Source organism: Mchenga conophoros, linkage group LG8 (assembly GCF_057382185.1).
Source record: "Mchenga conophoros isolate Kocher_MC1m ecotype Shallow Benthic linkage group LG8, M_conophoros_male_GT1.1, whole genome shotgun sequence".
In the NCBI taxonomy this organism is placed as follows: Eukaryota; Metazoa; Chordata; class Actinopteri; order Cichliformes; family Cichlidae; genus Mchenga; species Mchenga conophoros.
This window is the reverse complement of record NC_140533.1, coordinates 16973187-16992797: the sequence shown is the minus strand read 5'-3', so window position 1 is coordinate 16992797 and position 19611 is coordinate 16973187. Positions and strand designations below refer to the sequence as shown.

Below are 19611 nucleotides of genomic sequence, written 5' to 3'. Positions count from 1 at the left end.
AATTGATTCATATCGTTCACTTCCGCTGAGTGACACTGGAGGATGTATTTGAATTGTGGACGGAAAATAAAGAGGGCATTGTACTGTGTGAATGTTTTGAGTTTAATTCGGACTCGGGGTTATGAGTCAATCCGGGAACAAAAATGCAGTGTTCCCTGACTTCCCATGTAACCCACCGAACCCATCAAAGGACCTCATCCAGGAAAGAAACGGCACAGCTCTCGTCATTTATTACTGAAAAAATATGTCGTCCTATTAGCTATTTAAACACACATAGGCGTACTCATCCAGTTGGATAAACAACACAAAAGGCTTTTTGCATACATGTCAGGCAAACAGTCTGTTTTAATAAGGATTTAAAACGAGTTTAAAAACCACGCAATCCAAACGGATGGAAATTTTTATTTGAAAATATTTTATTCATGAAATCCTATGATATGTTTCCCCGTGTATGCTATTCCACGACATTCATTTTAATGAACATAATATAAAATACTGCTCTACATTTTTCCCCCCTGTGTAATGATAGTCTGGAGATCAGACTTTACCAGCCATTTCTTATGCACAAATATCTGATTGAGTAGTCTTTTTGATGTATATTTAACCGTATATTTTCACATTTAATGTCATTATTATGCCAGAGAAGGAAAGAAAAGAGGCAGCATTTGAATGAGTGGGGCAGGTGCATTTGCACAGAGCGCCTCATGAATAGCTGCTCCCCCATTAGCCATGCACGGCTCTGAAGCGCGCATAAATAATAGCTGGCACCGCTGATAAAAAAAAAAAAAAAAAAAAGCGCACCTTGGGGCCTCTCTCCCCCTCTCCCCCCCTCCATCTCTCTTTCTTTCTTTCTTCCACTCGCTTTCTCTCTCTAAGGTCATCTTCTTCTTCTTTTTTTCTTTTTTTTCTTTTAGCAAAGCATTTAGGCTACGGGACAACTCCAAAAAGCCAGATTTTTACCCTTGCCTGTTACTTAGGCACGACAAAAATCTGAGATGTTTTCTGCTATTATGTCCCATCTGCCCCGCATTTGTAATCCTGCCCCTTGCAGAACAAATCCACTGGACTGGTGCCTTCCTATTGAGACGCTAGAAGCATAGAAGACAGCCTCAGAGCGCTCTATCATTAAGAGCAAACAAGACAGAGGACCTCGGCTTTTAAAAGCAAAACGAGAAAACAATCTGAAAGCGTCAAGTTAATATTTCCCGATTGGCTTTACACGTCGCAGATTTTGCTTGTAAGTTGCATGTTCGTGAGTGGAAGTACTCGGCTCGGGACAGAAGGAATGGGATACCCGAGCAGAGAAGTGAGGGGATGGAGAAGACGGAAAGGATGGACGCTCTTGGTTTGGGTCGTTGTTGTCAGCTTGGCTTTAGCTGACGGACGGAGAGTGAGGCAGCCCAGATGCCCCCACGGATGCACCTGCACAAAAGATAATGCCCTATGTGAGAGTGTCCGATCTGTGCCCCACACTTTCCCATCCGACGTCGTTTCACTGTAAGTGATGCTGCATGAAGTGGTGAAGTGTCAGAAAGCTTATTAGATTCTGTGTCATATTTCCACTTTGATTTGTTTCTCCTTTTAATCAGATCTTTTGTCAAGTCTGGATTTAATGAAATTACTGGAGGAAGCTTTGCGCACACACCTACCCTACACCTGCTGTGAGTAATAGCTTTTAATCTATCTATTTATCTATGTATCTATCAATTTATGTATCTGTCAATCTGTCTGCCTATTTATTTATCTGTCTATTTATAATTTATGTCTGCCTGTCTGTCTCACTGCTTCCTTGATTTAAAAGTAAGGTTGTGTCTTAACAGGCAACTTGCACACAGGCTTAGATTCAGCTTTAAAGGGGGAATTCTCTGTAATGGTGTCTGGATTATGCAATAGACCACATGGCTAGAGCAACTAACAGCAAGAGGAACAGTGTGTGTGTGTGCGTATCTTCTTTAGAAACAGGGTGGCTGAGATAAACAATGAGCATGTTCTCTTATTCTCCTGAAGAATTCAGCCCTAATCTGTAGTCAAATAACAGGCGTGCACATGAGTGTTCACCTTCTCCTAACAGTGCTGTTGATTAATGGCCTTCATTATTTAGTATCTTGACAGGACTTGAGTCTATTGAGCAAATGCGTTCTTGCAAATCCACAAATTAACAGCAAGGTCAGACTTAACTGTACTCTACGCCGCACATAATAACATGCTGTCAAGCGTCAGTCTAGCTTTCCTGGCACCGGTTCCTTCATTCTCTCAGATGACGGTGAAGTCGAGGCTAAATGTGCACGGAGCCTCAAACGTAGGAGGACGTAGCATCACGCATCTGAAGACCGAGCTCGTGACTGTTAGGAGAGAGGTAACTGAAGATGAGTGAATAAGTGGACTGCCTCATCTGTTATTTTTCCCTGCAAAGGTGACTTGAAGCATCTTAACCTCCATTAAGGCATGCTTGATCAGTGCCACTGTTTTGTAGTCTGCATTAGCCAAATGTCAGGGTAACTGGCTTCCTCATTTTAAAGACTTTAACATCTTAGGATTGTAATATTTCAACCTTGACATAATAATAAATAATACTGATGGTACTTTTGTTCAATATTTAAAAGAAAAGAGCCGCTCTGTACAGTAACCAAATGCCAGCTTAATAATAAACGAAAACCCTTTAAGATTTTTAATAATCTGGTGGAGATGAGGTGTACAATATGTTGCCGATGGACACGATTCTTATGTTAGTTATTTAAAAAGTGACTCAAAAACAAGTTGGGGGGGGGGGGTAAGAATCTTGATTCTTTGCCATTTCTTATGAGAAATATGTAGGAGTGAGTGGTTGTTTCTCTGTTTAATCTGAGTCATTCATTGACCACATACACAGTGGGTAGAAGTGGTGAATGAGTGTTGTCTATTACAGTATCCCAGTCCCCCATCCAATTTCTCTGCTTTTTGCAATAGACTTACTGCCATTGACATTACGTAAACATCCATGACCTTTTCTTATTGTGCACAGCCCACACAAATCAATATCTTGTTGGAGTTCATCTCAGTTAAGTTGTGAAACACAAACAACCAGCTGTTAAGAAAAATCTATGTACAGTTGCTTTAAATATGGCAATTTGCATTAGTCTAAACGCTTCCATCCTTTATATTTTGCTTCCAAAGAACCAGACTTTATCTATATAATATCTTTATAATTTTTAAAGTGGTCTTCATCAACAGTTTTCCAGGCTTTCCGAAGACCTTTCAAAAGTTTACGTTGGAGATTGGCTGCTTTTTCACTCATTTTCATTCCAGTCATTCTACCTGACCCTTTTCAGAGGAATGTTTCTTTTGTTGTTGAGCTACTTTTAAATTTCATTTTTAGGCACTGTTATACTAGCCTGCCACAAAGGTGCATAATTTGTTTCCTGTGGACACACTTTGTAAAGGACACACTGCACAGTGTGCCAAGACCTGACAGAACCTGAAAAATGCATCTGGCCCTTTAGTTGATCCGTCTGTTCACTGAAGCCTCATCAGAAATGTCATGGAAGGGTGGCTGTCAAGAGCATTTCATAGGGAAACAGAAAAAGATTCAGGTATGCCAAATTACACAAGAAATGAACTGAAAAACCGCAGCGATCTGTGTTACAGAGTGATGAATCTAAATTTGAAATGTTTCATTCATCTCTATTCATGTATGGAGGAGGTCAGGAGAGAGGTGCAACAGTGAGTGTTTGAAACTGTCTGTAAAAGACTGTCATATTTGCCATTTTTTATGAGAAATATTATCTCATATAATGTCATATTATTGCATTTCAGCCAGCGGTGTTGTCAAAAATCTATTGAAGTATGAACGCAGAAAAGTGATATCAAATTTTGATGTTATTCTTATGAGAGCTATCTATCTATCTATCTATCTATCTATCTATCTATCTATCTATCTATCTATCTATCTATCTATCTATCTATGTCTTTTTTGGTTTGTTTTTCCTTCACAGATTGTTCACAGCAAACTCATTTGACCTGATTGATGAGGATGCATTTCAAGGTTTACCACATCTTGAATACCTGTAAGTAACTGTTTTTAATTCATGTGCAGAAAACATTTGTGTGCTGTTGTATGAAACACTGTATCATAATTGCATATTTTTTGTATTAAACAAATATGAGGCACATGCTGATTAATAACAGCACTATGTGAACCTGTGCGGAAATATTGCACTCAAAACCTTACTGTAGTGCATGCTTGGTTACATGATGGCATATAAATCTATCTGAACGATGAGGCTTTACCTATAAGCATGTTTACACTAATGTTCCCTGTTTGGGTGCTCCATCCAACTACAACCACAGCTAGTTAAATGGCTGAAAACACTTGTTTGCATTTTGAATGTGTTTACAGTATAATTTACTTTGACATGTTTTCCCAGTGTTTTACTAGCCTTAGCGATCATGTAAAACTCTCCATAGCCTGATTGCAGTAAACATCTCATCTTCTTACAGGACCACAATAGATGTCAGTATTCATTGTGTGTAGGATTTCATGACTTACTCTCATTCATTCTGCTTCTCATTCACAGATTTATTGAAAACAACAAAATTGCTGAAATATCCCCATATGCTTTCCGGGGCCTGAAAGCTCTAGTACATCTGTAAGTATTTTGGTTTGAAAAAACTTTAACTCAGTTCTTGTTATCCTCTTTCTTCCTCCAGTCTTTACTTATCTTCTCCTTAATCCCTGTCCAGGGAATAGTCCCATCTCTCGTTTGTTCCTTTCTATTTTCTTAGAACTTGTGGCTTTTTCCTTTCTTCACATTAACATCTGCATTGTCCCTTTCACACGTCTGTTTCACTTTTCGAGTAATCTGAGGTAAAAAGTAACTGAACATTATTTTTCGAGGTATCCTGACATACCCTCCATCAGTTTGCCTTTTCTGTCCCCGTTTCACTTTGTCACTGTCTGGAATGAAAAGGTAGGCAAAAGCGCTGCTGCCAGTAATCATTTCTCAAGGTGACTGAAGATATCAGCTGGATCAGGTTGCAGAAGGGCAGGTCTGGATGTTTCATTGCAGATAAGCTGTTCATATATTTTAGACAGTAAAATAGACTTGATTTTGTCAAAGTTTGATTTTTCTAAAACCAAAAAAAGAAGCTATTAGTGTGAATATTGGATACAACTGCTCAAAATCTGCCTAGACAATTTATAAAACCACTATTCTGTCCTGTAGAACAAAACTATACGAAATATGCTAACACATTCTTAACAGTGTTTTTTCTAAACACAGTGACAATGTCACCTCAAAGCCTGCCAGAACTAAAGGTAGGTGAGAGCGCGAGTGACTTATCGGTCAAGTTAAATATAACTGTGCTGTAACCTTAAACCGGGTGACCTATCACTCTGTGACTCTCCAACATGTTTTCCCTTTAACATCATGCAGCACAGGGCAAACAAGATTTTAGCATATTGGTCTTCCTTGTCATCCCTTCATCATCCTTATGATCACCACCATCTTTTAAACTATATATTGTTATGAAGAGGAATAAAAGTCAAATAGGAGAGATTAAAACATTTATCCCAACATCAGCAAAGTATAGAAAATAGTTTGATCTACAAGAAATCACAAGCAAATGGTTTTTAAAAAGATTTACACTGAAAGTGAATCCACTTCAATGTGCTATGGATGAAGAATTAAGAATCAAGTTTTACCAAACTTCTACAAAACAGGCAGCAAACATGCAAGAAAGGTAAACAGATACTGCAACAAAGACTGAGTGGAAAGGCAGGACTATTTATACACGTGAAGGTAATCAGGGGAGTGCAAACAGCTGGGGGAAGAAAAAGAAAGACAATCAATAACAGTGAGACAAGAGGGGAAGTAAAACTAAAGACAAGACATCAGAAAAATGAATAGAAAAATACAACAGGGAATAACAATTGGGAAACTCAGACACATGAATAAACTTAAACCAATCAAACAGAGGATACATTGTCCACCAGCCCTCTTCAAAAACAGTAATACCTGAATCAGGCCAGAGTTAACAAATCCATGGTGTGGTACTGTAGACCAACAGATATTCTGATAAAAGCAACATAATAAAACCTTGTCTATATAAGAATAATTATCTAGGTAACGAGTTTAATTGCTTTTGTCAAAGTTATAACTTTACAAATGGAGTTTTCCTGTAGGCAAGATAATTCACTGCAAAGGGAAGGTCAGATCCAAGCTCCAGTAGGGGATCACTGCTCTAGAATTAAATCATTTTCCAATAACAATGTATGCAATAAAATATGAAGCGCTAAAACTGTCAGCTAAGATTTTTTTATATTGCTAACATGACTCAGAAAGTGCCATAGCATGTCAGTGAAGATGCCCTTTTTCGGTTCCCTTCTAGAAAAAAGTAAACAAACGCTGATACCACATGCAGTATCAGAGGACACTTTAAGAGCATCACACACAGTAAATACATTATTAAAGGGCATCTGCAAGGAGTTATATTGGAATCCTTTCCACTCTGCTCTAACCTCATGTGTTTGCTTAGTGCATTCTTGCATAAACTGTAAAGTTAAAAGGTCTCTCTTCCTTGGAGAACCAACTTTCATATAAATAATGCAGTGTTCATGGATTACGCCAACATTTCATTTCATTCACATCTCTCTGTGTGTTTTGAAGTTCAGTCTCTAGCTCCAGGGTTTGTTTTTGTTGTAGGTTTTTTTGTACTGTTGGCCAAAAAAATACCCTGCATTTGACAGCACCGGAGAAGCTAGACTATATACAAGGTAACAAACAACCACACACTCACTTATGACATACTCTGAAAGGAACAACTCGGCTACATCTGGGGGGAAAAAAACAACTGCATCAGTCAGATACATACGTGCAGAACATGATCAACTTGAAGTCAAAACATTTAATTAACACAGAACTTGGAATATGAAATAGACCCAGGCAACTTCTTCTCTTCTATCAATAACAACTGCTGCTACTATACAAATCAACAGTACAACCAGGGGGCTGGGGTGAGATGGTCAATTATCTAGTTTAACTGTAGAAGTCTATATACAAATTTTATTAATAACAAGGATTATCTAAACCAGTTTTTACATCAATTCAGTGTCATTACCATATCTGAAACTTGTATTAACATGGATAAAGGAATGGACTTTGAACTGAAGGGTTATGAATTCACGTATATACTTTATTAACACAATGTACTGCATGAACCTGGTCCCTAAAGTAACCAGATCTACTAGAATCACATCACATTGAGCCACTCTCATAGACAACATTTTTACAAATGACACTGAAAATAAGACAGTAAGCGCACTTCTGATTAATGACATCAGTGACCATCTTCCTGTTTTTACAGTCTGTGATAGGAATTACAAGATTAAAAATATGGACAGAAAAAAAGTACACACGATTCAGAACAGAGGAATCAATAAATGCTTTTAAAAACCATTTCATGAAACAGAAACAGGTGAAATATATCAAAAACAAGATGCCAAGTAAGTATGATGAATTCCTTAGATTATTTACATTACTGTATAATACAAACTGTCCAATAATGCAATATAATAGAAAACATGAGTAAATAAAAATAATATTAAAAGAATATGAGAAATACTGACCAGCGTTGTATAACGTAGGTCTACACCATCACTGAACCTGGGATAACAGAGGAAAAACTGGATACCTTGATAGACAGAAATCATTATTCAATGGTCCATGTAGCTGTTGTTTTTGAAATGGTTAAAACATGTAAAAATAAGAAATCCTTGGATTTTAATGATATTGATAAGTCAGTAGTTAAGAAAGCTCTTAAGGCTATTTTAAGATTTAATTTGGAATTTATCATTTCAAACTGGTATATTTTCAGACAGAATGAAAATAGCAAGAGATAAACCTTTATACAAATCTGACAACAAACACCATTTCAAAAACTACAGGTCTGTTTCTTTACTATGTCAATTCTTAGAAAATCTTGAAAAACTGTATAACAATCGACTGGAAAAACATATAGATAAACATAAACTGCTCACCGAGAGCCTGAGGGCTCAGATCAAGCAGATCAACATCACTGGCACTATTAGATTCAATAGAATACATCACAAATTCTATAGACAAAAAGCAATATGTGGCTGGATAATTCATAGATTTAAGCATTTGACACAATAGATCGGGATATATTAGTAAGAAAACTGTATCATTATAGTGTCGGGGGGTAGTTTTAAATTGGGTTGGGAGTTATTTAAGAGACAGGAAGCAGTTTGTGAAATTAAATGGTTGTTGCTCTGTATGCATGGACATTGCCTGTGGTGTACCCCAGGGGTCAGTTTTGGGCCCTAGATTCTTTAATTTATCAATGACATGTGTGAAGTGTCCAGAGTGTTAAAATGGTACTGTTCCTGATGATATAAACATTTTCTGCACTGGTGAGGATCTGCTGCATTTATTTGATGAGGTAACTAATGAAATAATTAAATTAAAGCTTGGGCATGATTAAAAACAAATTACTGTTACATTTGAATAAAACTACCTAATAAAACTGTTCTTTGGAAAGAGCAGATTAAGTATAAATGTAAAAACTCAAATAAATGGTGTTCATTTTGAAAGAGTCAATATAATAGATTTCTTGGGGTAATAATAGATGAGATACTTAATTAGAGAGCACAGATAAGATATATTCATTCCAAAGTATTAAGAAACATTGCAATACTGAACAAGACAAAGGAGGCATTAGACTGTATCACTCCATATTCTATAAGCTGTTGTGCAGAGGTCTGGGGCAATGACTATAAAAGTACATTAGATTCTCTTTTTATTCTTCAAAAAAAAAAAAAAGCAGTTCAGAACTACCAGGTGACATTCAACACATGTTTTTTCTTTTTGTTTTTTGAGACAAGGAAGCTATACCGTAATTTAATGGATTTCTTCTTGAAAGCTGTGAGTTTGAGTAATACCAGGAACAAAAAACAACAAGTTTTTGTTTTTCTATGCATGGAGTGAAACTGTGGAACAATTTGAGTGTGGAGTTGGCCAAACATAAAGCAGTTCAAAGATAGTTATAAAGATATGATTTTATATTTGTATAATTAACTTTTCAAAACTGGAAGTATTGGCTTTGTTGTGTGGAGGCTTATAGAGCTACAAAAACATAATGCTCTGATCATTTGTACTGTATGTGTCATATACGTTATATTAGAAATATTTTCATTGTTATTACTGCGGTTTGTATCAGTAAGGAAGCTAAATAAATATTAACTGATAACTTATGGCGAGGAGGCGGGATTAAATAAGTGTGCACTTCTTCCCATTCCTTTTTAATATGTAAGTGAATCAGAACAGGTGAAGCAATATTGAAATGTATTTTGTTTTATTTTGTATAGTACTTTTTTTCTTTTCTTTGCTAAATGAACTCCTGTATATTTTTAGAAGATTTGAAATAAATTGAACACAAGTGTGACCAGTGTTAACAGAACAAAATACACAGAACAGTAATGCACAATTCAGGTATGTGAAGGACAGATCGGTGTGATTGCTCTTTTTTTATTTAAATTTTTACATTTAAAAAACAAACACACTGCTGTATCAAAAGAAAAATCCCACATCTGGGACAAATAGTATAGTAAAGTAAACATATTGCATCTTAATTCGTTTATGTGTTTTTTACTGCCTTCCATTTCAAGCACCTGTTACATGTCATGAGAGGAATCTAGAAGTAGTCAGGTTTTGTGACATGTTTATTTGTTTGTAATGTCCTTGGTTTTATTCTGTTTCTCAAGTCATTCTGTTCCACCAACCAATGAAAAATACATTAAGGGAAATGGATATGTCAGAAGAGTTGCACTCTACATCTAATGTAATCACTTTGTTTATTATTTTTTTCCTTTTTGCTGATTAGGAGTCTGGCTTACAACAACCTTGAGACACTGCCCAAAGATGTTTTTAAGGGCATGGATGCTTTGACCAAAGTGTGAGTCTGTTTTTCCTTAATCCATCCTCACAATGCAAATATACACTTTAGTTATTACTAATATGGTCATCAAGGGTTCATTGTATTTGTGTTTGATTACTATTTATATGCTGTATGTTTAGTCCTTTTCACACAGTTTGAAAAACATAAGTAGTTACTAAATCTATATTTGTTAGGATGCCTGGGTCGTTGACTCGGGGTTTTTGAGTTTATTATATTATTTATACTTTCTAGTTTTTGGTTTCTTTGAGTTCTGTCTTATGGTTTATGTCTGTCTTCTTTAGTTGCTCTGTCTCCCCTATCACCTGTATCCCCTTGTCTAGTTCGCGTCTATGTGTATCCTTAGTTCCTATATCCCCGTGTTCAGTCAGTGTTTGTGTCTGCCCTGGTCCCACGTCTCTGTTCCCTCTGTAGTGCCTGCATGTGAGTCTGTGTTATGTGTTTCCTGTTTTACTTTGAAGGTCTCTGTCTTATCTCAGTGTGTTCAGTTTACGCTTCTTTGGTCTCGTCAGTTCTGATTTGCCCCAGCTGTGTTTCCCTCCTGTTACTCATTCCCTGATTGCTCCCTCTGTGTATTTAAGCCCTGTGTTTCTCTGTGTCGCGATCTACCGTTTATTTTGCTGTGTGTTTTGCCCATCCACTGGTGTTAGTTTATTTTGAGTTTTGTTCCAGTTATGTTATGTTTGCGTTCAGCATTAAAGCTGTTTTGGTTTACGTTCTGTCTCCGGAGTCTGCACCTTGGGTCCTATTCCTGTCTGCACACAGCCGTCACCTAACAGAAGATCGCGACCAGAACATGGACCCTGCAGACTCCTTTTTCTCAGAGTTCAACGGCGAGATGGAGCGGCTGGTGAGCCTGCTCGACCGCATCGCCCAGTCCCCGGATTTAAGGACCATGGCAGTGGGGCTGAGCGCGGTGGAGGCCATCGTTCGGCATAATCCCCGGCTTAGCCAGTTTGCTAAGGACACTGAGTTGGGGAACACCATAACTGCCTGGAGAGAGCAAGTCAGGGCGAGTGAGCTTGCTCTCTCCCTCACTACATCTTCCCCACCGCTGCCGCAGGACAACGCACACTCTGCCTCATCGTCACTGCAGGCTTCCTCCCCTTCTTCACGCCAGCCGGGACCTTGTTCGCCTGTCCGTTCGCCTGCCTTTTTTCTGGCGGCTGTGTGGTCGGAGGATGAGGAGGAGGTCTCCGTTTCTCCACGGGTTCCTGTTCCCTCATCTAAAAGGAAGCGACGCCACCGTCGCTCCTCTCCTCGGTCATCCGTTCAGCTTCCTGTCTCCGCTGGAGGGTCCGTGGGGCCCGTTCAGCCTCCTGTCTCCGCTGGAGGGTCCGAGGGGCCCGTTCAGCCACCTGTCTCCGCTGGAGGGTCCGAGGGGCCCGTTCAGCCACCTGTCTCCGCTGGAGGGTCCGAGGGGCCCGTTCAGCCACCTGTCTCCGCTGGAGGGTCCGAGGGGCCCGTTCAGCCACCTGTCTCCGCTGGAGGGTCCGAGGGGCCCGTTCAGCCACCTGTCTCCGCTGGAGGGTCCGAGGGGCCGCTTCAGCCTCACGCCACGTCAGCCGGAGGGCCCGGGGAGCCCGTTCCAGCCTCACGCCACGTCAGCCGGAGGGCCCGGGGAGCCCGTTCAGCCTCACGCCACGTCAGCCGGAGGGCCCGGGGAGCCCGTTCAGCCTCACGCCACGTCAGCCGGAGGGCCCGGGGAGCCCGTTCAGCCTCACGCCACGTCAGCCGGAGGGCCCGGGGAGCCCGTTCAGCCTCACGCCACGTCAGCCGGAGGGCCCGGGGAGCCCGTTCAGCCTCACGCCACGTCAGCCGGAGGGCCCGGGGAGCCCGTTCAGCCTCACGCCACGTCAGCCGGAGGGCCCGGGGAGCCCGTTCAGCCACCTGTCTCCGCTGGAGGGTCCGAGGGGCCCGTTCAGCCACCTGTCTCCGCTGGAGGGTCCGAGGGGCCCGTTCAGCCACCTGTCTCCGCTGGAGGGTCCGAGGGGCCCGTTCAGCCACCTGTCTCCGCTGGAGGGTCCGAGGAACCGCTTCAGCCATCTCTTCCTGCTGGAGGATCCGAGGGGCCCGTTCAGCCTCTTGCCTCGTCAGCTGGGGGTCCGGGAGGACCCAGCCAGCACGTCCCAGTGTCTGCTGATGGTTCTGGCGAGGCCGTTCAGTCACCACCAGCTCCACCGCCTGGTCCGGCCTCCGAGTCCGCAGCTCCGCCTGGTCCGGCCTCGGCAGCTCCGCCTGGTCCGGCCTTCGAGTGTTCAGCTTCGTCTGCTCCTGAGGTCTCCATGCTGTCTGTTCCTGCACGTCTTGTCCGGCCTGCACGTCTCGTCCGGCCTGCGCGTCCTGCTCGTCCTGCTCGTCTCGTCCGGCCTGCGCGTCCTGCTCGCCCTGTCCAGCCTGCTCGTCCTGCACGTCCTGCCCGGCCGATGACTGGATGTTGTTGCCGTCATGGCCGGCTCCTTGACCTACGCCGCCGTCATGGACGGCCCCCTGAACTACGTCGCCGTCGGTGCCTCCCGCCCGGCCAGCCTCCTGATCTGCTCCGTCGCCACCGGTGCCTCCCGCCTGGCCGGCCTCCTGACCTGTTTTCTGGGCTCTTGGACCATCAGCCTCCGGGCCGCCCCCCTGACCTGCCCGGGTTTGGACTGTTGTGCTGTCAGCCTCCGGGCCGGCCGGCCCCCTGAACTTTTTCGACACTGTTGCCTGGGCCTATGCGCCTTTCGTGAGCCCTTTTGTTTGTTTGCTTTTGGACTATGCCTGGGCCTTGGTGCTGTTGTTTTGGACTTTGTTCCTGTGTTTTGTTCTGTTGCTTTCCGGGCTCCGTTGTTTGTTCTTTTTTTGTTTCTGGCTCCTTGTTTGGTTTGTTTCGAGCCCTCCATCCTGTTTCCCCCGCCGCCCACCCTGGTTGGGTTGTTTTTGTTTTTTTTGTTTTGGTTTGGGCTGTCTGGAAGCCAGCCCTTAAGGGGGGGGGTACTGTTAGGATGCCTGGGTCGTTGACCCAGGGTTTTTGAGTTTATTATATTATTTATACTTTCTAGTTTTTGGTTTCTTTGAGTTCTGTCTTATGGTTTATGTCTCTGTCTTCTTTAGTTGCTCTGTCTCCCCTATCACCTGTATCCCCTTGTCTAGTTTGCGTCTGTGTATCCTTGGTTCCTATATCCCCGTGTTCAGTCAGTGTTTGTGTCTGCCCTGGTCCCACGTCTGTTCCCTCTGTAGTGCCTGCATGTGAGTCTGTGTTATGTGTTTCCTGTTTTACTTTGAAGGTCTCTGTCTTTTCTCAGTGTGTTCAGTTTACGCTTCTTTGGTCTCGTCAGTTCTGATTTGCCCCAGCTGTGTTTCCCTCCTGTTACTCATTCCCTGATTGCTCCCTCTGTGTATTTAAGCCCTGTGTTTCTCTGTGTCCGTGTCGCGATCTACCGTTTATTTTGCTGTGTGTTTTGCCCATCCACTGGTGTTAGTTTATTTTGAGTTTTGTTCCAGTTATGTTATGTTTGCGTTCAGCATTAAAGCTGTTTTGGTTTACGTTCTGTCTCCGGAGTCTGCACCTTGGGTCCTATTCCTGTCTGCACACAGCCGTCACCTAACAATATTAGTATTTCTCCTCCTTTTCAAAGAAAGAAACAATAACTGTGCAAGAAGGAAAATGAGAGAATAGTCTGAGAAAGTAAATCATTATAGAGGAAGCTATTACATACTGCGGTTGAGAAATCTAGAGAAAGGAAAGGCTGGGTTAAGATGCTACAATGTCAGGGTAAATGGTCAGCAAGTCAATTACACAACAAAAGAACTAGATCCTGGCTTAGGTCACACTGACACAATCAGCTAGATTAATTCCTGTGTCTCTAGATTCACTAGACTCCACATTCAAGCTTAATAGCTATTCAAACTGAGAGTGTGTGATAAGCAGAGACTACCCAGGAGATGGGACACGTGCTGTGGTTTAGCAAACTGAACAGTTCTTGGAAATAAGAGGCCTGTAAGTTTTAAAAAGAATAAAGAAAGCAAGAAATAAAGAATAAATATTAACGATTTCATGTTGTAACGTTAGTGTTTTACTTGATTGTCATGGCAGGTTCTGGTTCTGTGGAGTTTTCCTTCCCACTGATTGCTGATTGAGCCCATCTGGTTGTTGGGGTTTTGTTTGTGTTATTGGAGGGTCTTAACCTTACAATGTAAAGCACCTTGAGGAAACTGTATAAAGAAAATTGAACTGTATTTTACTTGTGATCCATTCATGTAGGGATCTGCGAGGCAACAATTTGATCTGTGACTGCAAGCTCAAGTGGTTGGTGGAGTGGATGCACCACACCAATGCCACTCTAGACCAAATCTACTGCAGTGGCCCACCCATTCACCAGGGGAAGAAGATCAACGACCTGCTGCCTCACTCTTTTGACTGCATCGCAGCAGGTACCTTCCTCTTGCACATCTCCTTGTATCACAGCATCTACAGCATCTTTCTTTCATGTCTATTTAATTGTTATGTCCCACCTTTCAGAGTTTGCCACCTATCAGTCACTGAAGTTTGAGTCCATTTCGGTGGATGCCTTCACTCTTGGTAATGAACAGTATGTCGTGTTTGCCCAGCCTTTTGCTGGGACATGCAGCTTCTTAGAATGGGATCACGTGGAGATGACCTTCAGAACATATGACACCATTGAAAGTGAGTTTTTCTCAAGTCAGTACGAGAATGTGTAAATATTCTCACCTGGAATGACCTCAATGTGTAGTATGTAAATGTATAAGAAACCCTGTATGGATTATATTGGTCTCAGTCAGAGTTGGCTTCCCTGTAGAACTTCACAATACATTTTTTCAGGTGACTGCAGTTGAGTATATATCTGATTGATGTAATTACTAGTTCCCATTCAAAATAATTACCCGTTTAAGCCAGCAGTATAATAAGAGATGTTTGACACAGCATACCCGCTAATGCAGAAAATTTCCTCTGCATCCAGGCATAAATGGAGTGCCTGGATGTAGAAAGATATCAGATCCTAGCACTACTTTGTGTCAGTCAGATCTTTGCCAACAGTGATGCACATAATATTTTTATCAGTCACAGAGATTTACTTTAACCTCAGAGTTACCACATTACGTCATTAAATGGTTTTGATAAGGTTTAGATAGATGTACTTGAAAAAAGGAACTACGGGTTTCATGTAGTATTTGTAGTTAGACACTCTTTATTGGATGAAAAAAAGGTTAGTGAGCCTAATTGTTCTTACATTCTAGTACAAACAGTTGCTTGGGTTCTGTGCATGTACTGAATGTGTATTTTGTTCTCTCTTTTACTCTTTAGGCACCTCAACTGTCGTCTGCAAGCCCATGCTAATTGAGAACCACCTCTTTGTCATTGTGGCCCAGTTGTTTGGGGGCTCACACATTTACAAGCATGATACCTCCGCCAGCAAGTTCATCAAGATCCAGGACATTGACATCCTAAAAATTCGCAAACCCAACGACATCGAGACCTTCATGATCGACGGAGAGTCTTTCTTTGTCATCGCTGACAGCTCTAAGGTTGGGCCTGTTTTCTGTTTTCTTTCACTGTCACTCAAAATCAACAAAGTATTTCATGGCAGGTGGCATAAATTTGCATTTCGCTAGTGACAGTTTATTTTTTAAATGAATCTATTTCAGGGTTCAATTTAAAATTGCATTACTTGATTTTTAAAGTCTCAGTGGGTTAGCACTCCCTTACTTAACAGAACTTTTGAAACCCTACAGTCCTACTGGAGCACAGAGGGCTTTGAACCAGCGGCTCTTGAACTCTCCTAGAATCAGGCTTCAAAGCAGAGGCGTTAGGGCCTTTTCAGTGGTGGCTCCTAATCTTTGGAACAACTTACCTTTTTACTTAAGAACTGCCACGTCCCTCAATCATTTTAAAACACCTTTTAAAATCTATTTGTTCTCGCTTGCTTTCAAATCTAGTTGAGCAGAGTATCCTGGCTTTTAGTGTGCAAACACAGTGTTATTTACTTCTTTTATTTGATTTTTAGTGCATAGTTATTGTTGATTTAGCCATCATTGTATATACTGTATATTCTATATAACTTGTACAGTACTTTGGTCAGCTGGGGTTGTTAAAATGTGCAAACAGATATCAATTTTGACTTGACTTAAAAACAACAACAATACTGTAGACATGTCCTTATTACTGCATCCAGCCCCTGTATGAATAAATATCATCTAATCTACTCTTCCCACCACGTCAGCCAGTCCTTCCCCGGGCGTCCTTCTCTGCAGCATGTCGGTCTGTGTCTGCTCCTGCTGATTAGCTTGTATTGCCAAATGTTCACATATGCTCTCACATATGCTTGGGGACAACTCAGGCACACAAGCACAGACACACCACCACACTCTGGTGTTTGGCTTCATGCAAAATTTGAAGTTTGTTGCCTAATTTTTTTTCATGTTGAGCTATAATTGTTTTCAACTGTAAATCACTATTGAGTACTTAATTAAAATGCTTGTTCAGGTTTTGAATGTAGTTGGCTTGAGCTGATGTTTTGTACATGTTCTTCCTGTAGGCGGGCTCCACAACGGTGTACAAATGGAACGGCAATGGATTTTATTCCCACCAGTCACTCCACCCTTGGTACAGGGATACAGATGTAGAATATCTAGAGATCTCCAACAAACCCCACCTGATTTTGTCAAGTAGCTCCCAGAGGCCTGTCGTGTACCAGTGGAACAGGAGCCAGAAAAAGTTTGACCGCAGGACTGACATACCGGACATGGAGGACGTCTTCTCCATCAAACACTTCCGAGTTCAAGGTGAGATCCATGCAAGCAAAAGGACACTGTGCAAACTTCTAGTTGCATCCATTAAGTTTAGTGCACCACATGCTTAATATTGGACTCAACTTTTTTTTTAAGTGTGGTTAATAAAAACATTTATGACCTACTTTCTTAGACTTGATTTATTACTCTTTATTTTCCCGCTGCATATCGTCGGCATTTATTTTGAAGGCGATAAGAGGCAATGTCACTGCCATAAAACCTGCACACAAATCAGACTGTAAAACATTATGATAGTGTGGGGTGGGGGTTTCTCTCTCATATTAACAGGTTACCTATTAGTGGCTATTAGCTGATGTCAGGGAAAAGTTAGTTCAAGGAAAGCAGTTTTCTTTCGAGGTTTACAACAGCTTCCGTATGCGTACTGGACACAGGTCTCCAAAGACAAATGACAGGGAATTAATTTGCAATTCCAACTTTATGGTTTCTCCCTCACCTTAGACCTCCCAGCAGAGAGAAATGTGGTACACCAGGCGCTCTGCCTACCAGGAGACACTCTCAGCCTTCTCTAAACAGGCAATCTGGGGTGTATACATAATATTATGAGAATATTATGGGTTTGCCATAACAGCTAGCCTAGTTAGGGCTGAAAGAAAAACTGAGAGAAAGCTTTATCTGTCATCAAAAACAAATAGCACCATTCCCAGAGTAACATCTGCATCCACTTCTTCTTTCTCCCAAAACAGTGCATAAGGCTGAGATCAGCCCAACTCTGCTATGTGAGCAGACAGGGAAGACACGACTCAAGATCACAGCACACAATGTGTGAATATAAAATGAGTGAATGTGCATGAATAATGTAGCTCGAAATGTCTCCCACAGCTGAATAAATATTTGTAGCAAACAATGAATTATATTTGGGATTACATAATCTGTTTTTTTTGTGAGCTTTCCTGTGTCAGATCTGCATTTAGTGGCTGAATGTCTAAACTAAACGGCCTCTTGAAATCTTTGTCCTTTTCAAAGGTGATCTGTTTATATGCTTGACAAGATTCATCGGGGACTCCAAGGTGATGCGCTGGGACGGTGCCATGTTCAAAGAGGTCCAGACATTTCCTTCCCGTGGCTCTATGGTGTTCCAGCCCGTCTCCACCGGCAACTGGCAGTATGCCATCTTGGGCAGCGATTACTCACTGACGCAGGTCTACCAATGGGACACCAAGAGGGGCCAGTTTGTCCCATCTCAGGAGCTGAATATCCAGGCGCCTCGGGGATTTTCTCTGGTTTCCATTGACGACCGGGTGTTCCTACTGGCATCCAGCTTCAAGGGAAAAACTCAGATATACGAGCACCTCATGATCGATCTGAGCAATTAGGCCCATCGTCTAAATGCCTTTTCCCCGAGATTGTCGCTCTCGTCAGTCCCATTTTAATCAATCAACAATTTCCACCTTTGCTCAAACAAAAAGAGAGATTTGTCAAAATCCTGGTAGATTAGTTTGTAGCTAAACTTATAAATATTTTGTGATCAGCTGCAGTGGTCTGCAAGTCCTGTATTTATATCTCAATCCCTTAATATTTGGAAATGCCTTATTTTCCATTTAAAGTTGTGAAGTCAGTGATCTTCTTTGTCTATTATTCAACTCCAAAGGCAGAAGACATTCACACATGAGTTTGCTATTAATCTACATACAGTTTTGTTTCTCCTATAGGATTTTGATAGTGCTGATTACCATTCATGTTTTGTTGTTGTTGTTGTTTTTGTTTTTGGAAATGGGGTCTATAATGGAAAATACATTATAGACTATGGGACATTAACCTACAATACTAATAGGTGTGTTGTGTTTAAGTACTTGATTTATTTGCTTGTGTAGGTTAGTCTCATTCATCCTGTCACATGAGCCATTCAACTGACAGGCTTGACAGATACCTTACAGAAAACAGACAATCTGACAAATGTACAAAACCCCCTTTTCACCTTTAAATCTATGATTATAGATGTAGTGCTGTACTTAGCAATAAAGCATTTTGTCAGTATTTGACACCTGAGCTTCATAATAATACTACTTTCAACCAAATGCAGGTAAAAATTGGACTACTTGCTAAGAACCGTGTCTTTTCCATGGCAGCTAGTTGGCAGCTTGTAATTATTTCACTTCAATAAATGGAACGACAAATCTGCTAAACACTGTGAGAAACTGAGTTTAAAAAAAAAAGAACTGCTTCCTCTCTGCTCTCAGTTGAACAAGACTGTGTGCGCAACACACTCATGGCGTTGATTTCTGATGAATGCCTCGCTAGAAGCATCCCACTGTGTCACCCAGCCCTTTCTCTTTCACTGCAACCTTACCCCTTTTCTCCCCCGTTGACAAAGCCATTGTTGTCTTTACTCTGCAACGAAAAGCCAACCACTGTGCCGCACATACTACCTATGCTTTCATGTGCGCCTCTTATTCTGACACAAAAGAAGTTTGATGACAATTAAAAACTTCACTGAGAACAATTTGCCAAAAAAATAATGTTTACGTTTTTACAATATTGTGTAAATTATGTTACTTTTGTATGTAGAGGGGACCACACTCGATGCTTCTTTTTTTGGTGTAGATATAGTGATAAGATTTGGTGTAACGTGATACTTCTGCTGTAGACTTGTGTCACTTTTATCTAGTTGAGTAAGGATAGAGGATATTACATGTCCCTTTGCCTTCTTTTCGCATTTTATTTTATGTACAGTGGTAATAAAATACTAAATCAGCAAGCAACTTCTCGTATTGTTTTTTGTTCAATTATACTTACAAACTGAATGAATTTTGTCTTTATGATTTGATTTGTATTCAGCTGATTCTCTTCACTTGATAATAAAAAAGTGTTCTTTTTTTTTTTTTTTTTTTTTTTTAACCACAGTGGCATCCAGTCCTG

At 41.2% G+C, this 19611-nt stretch overlaps 1 protein-coding gene across 1 annotated transcript; it reads left to right on the top strand.

Annotated features, from left to right (window-relative positions):
* Positions 1 to 765: 765 nt before the first annotated feature.
* lgi1b (leucine-rich, glioma inactivated 1b) lies at positions 766 to 19450 on the top strand. The gene is made up of 10 exons (XM_085284582.1): positions 766 to 1497; positions 1590 to 1661; positions 3972 to 4043; positions 4554 to 4625; positions 9877 to 9948; positions 14189 to 14358; positions 14447 to 14611; positions 15251 to 15471; positions 16482 to 16728; positions 17719 to 19450. Exons 1-10 carry the CDS (start codon positions 1247 to 1249, stop codon positions 18066 to 18068), a joined length of 1692 nt encoding a protein of 563 aa, XP_085140708.1. The 5' UTR covers positions 766 to 1246; the 3' UTR covers positions 18069 to 19450.
* Positions 19451 to 19611: the final 161 nt, after the last annotated feature.

Excerpts from the sequence above, each read along its gene's own strand:
- lgi1b (XM_085284582.1), top strand. The coding sequence starts at position 1,247 with ATGTTCGTGAGTGGAAGTACTCGGCTCGGGACAGAAGGAATGGGATAC. Across the intron at positions 14,359-14,446 it reads TTTTGACTGCATCGCAGCAG|AGTTTGCCACCTATCAGTCA; the intron begins GTACCTTCCTCT and ends CCCACCTTTCAG. Across the intron at positions 16,729-17,718 it reads CAAACACTTCCGAGTTCAAG|GTGATCTGTTTATATGCTTG; the intron begins GTGAGATCCATG and ends TCCTTTTCAAAG.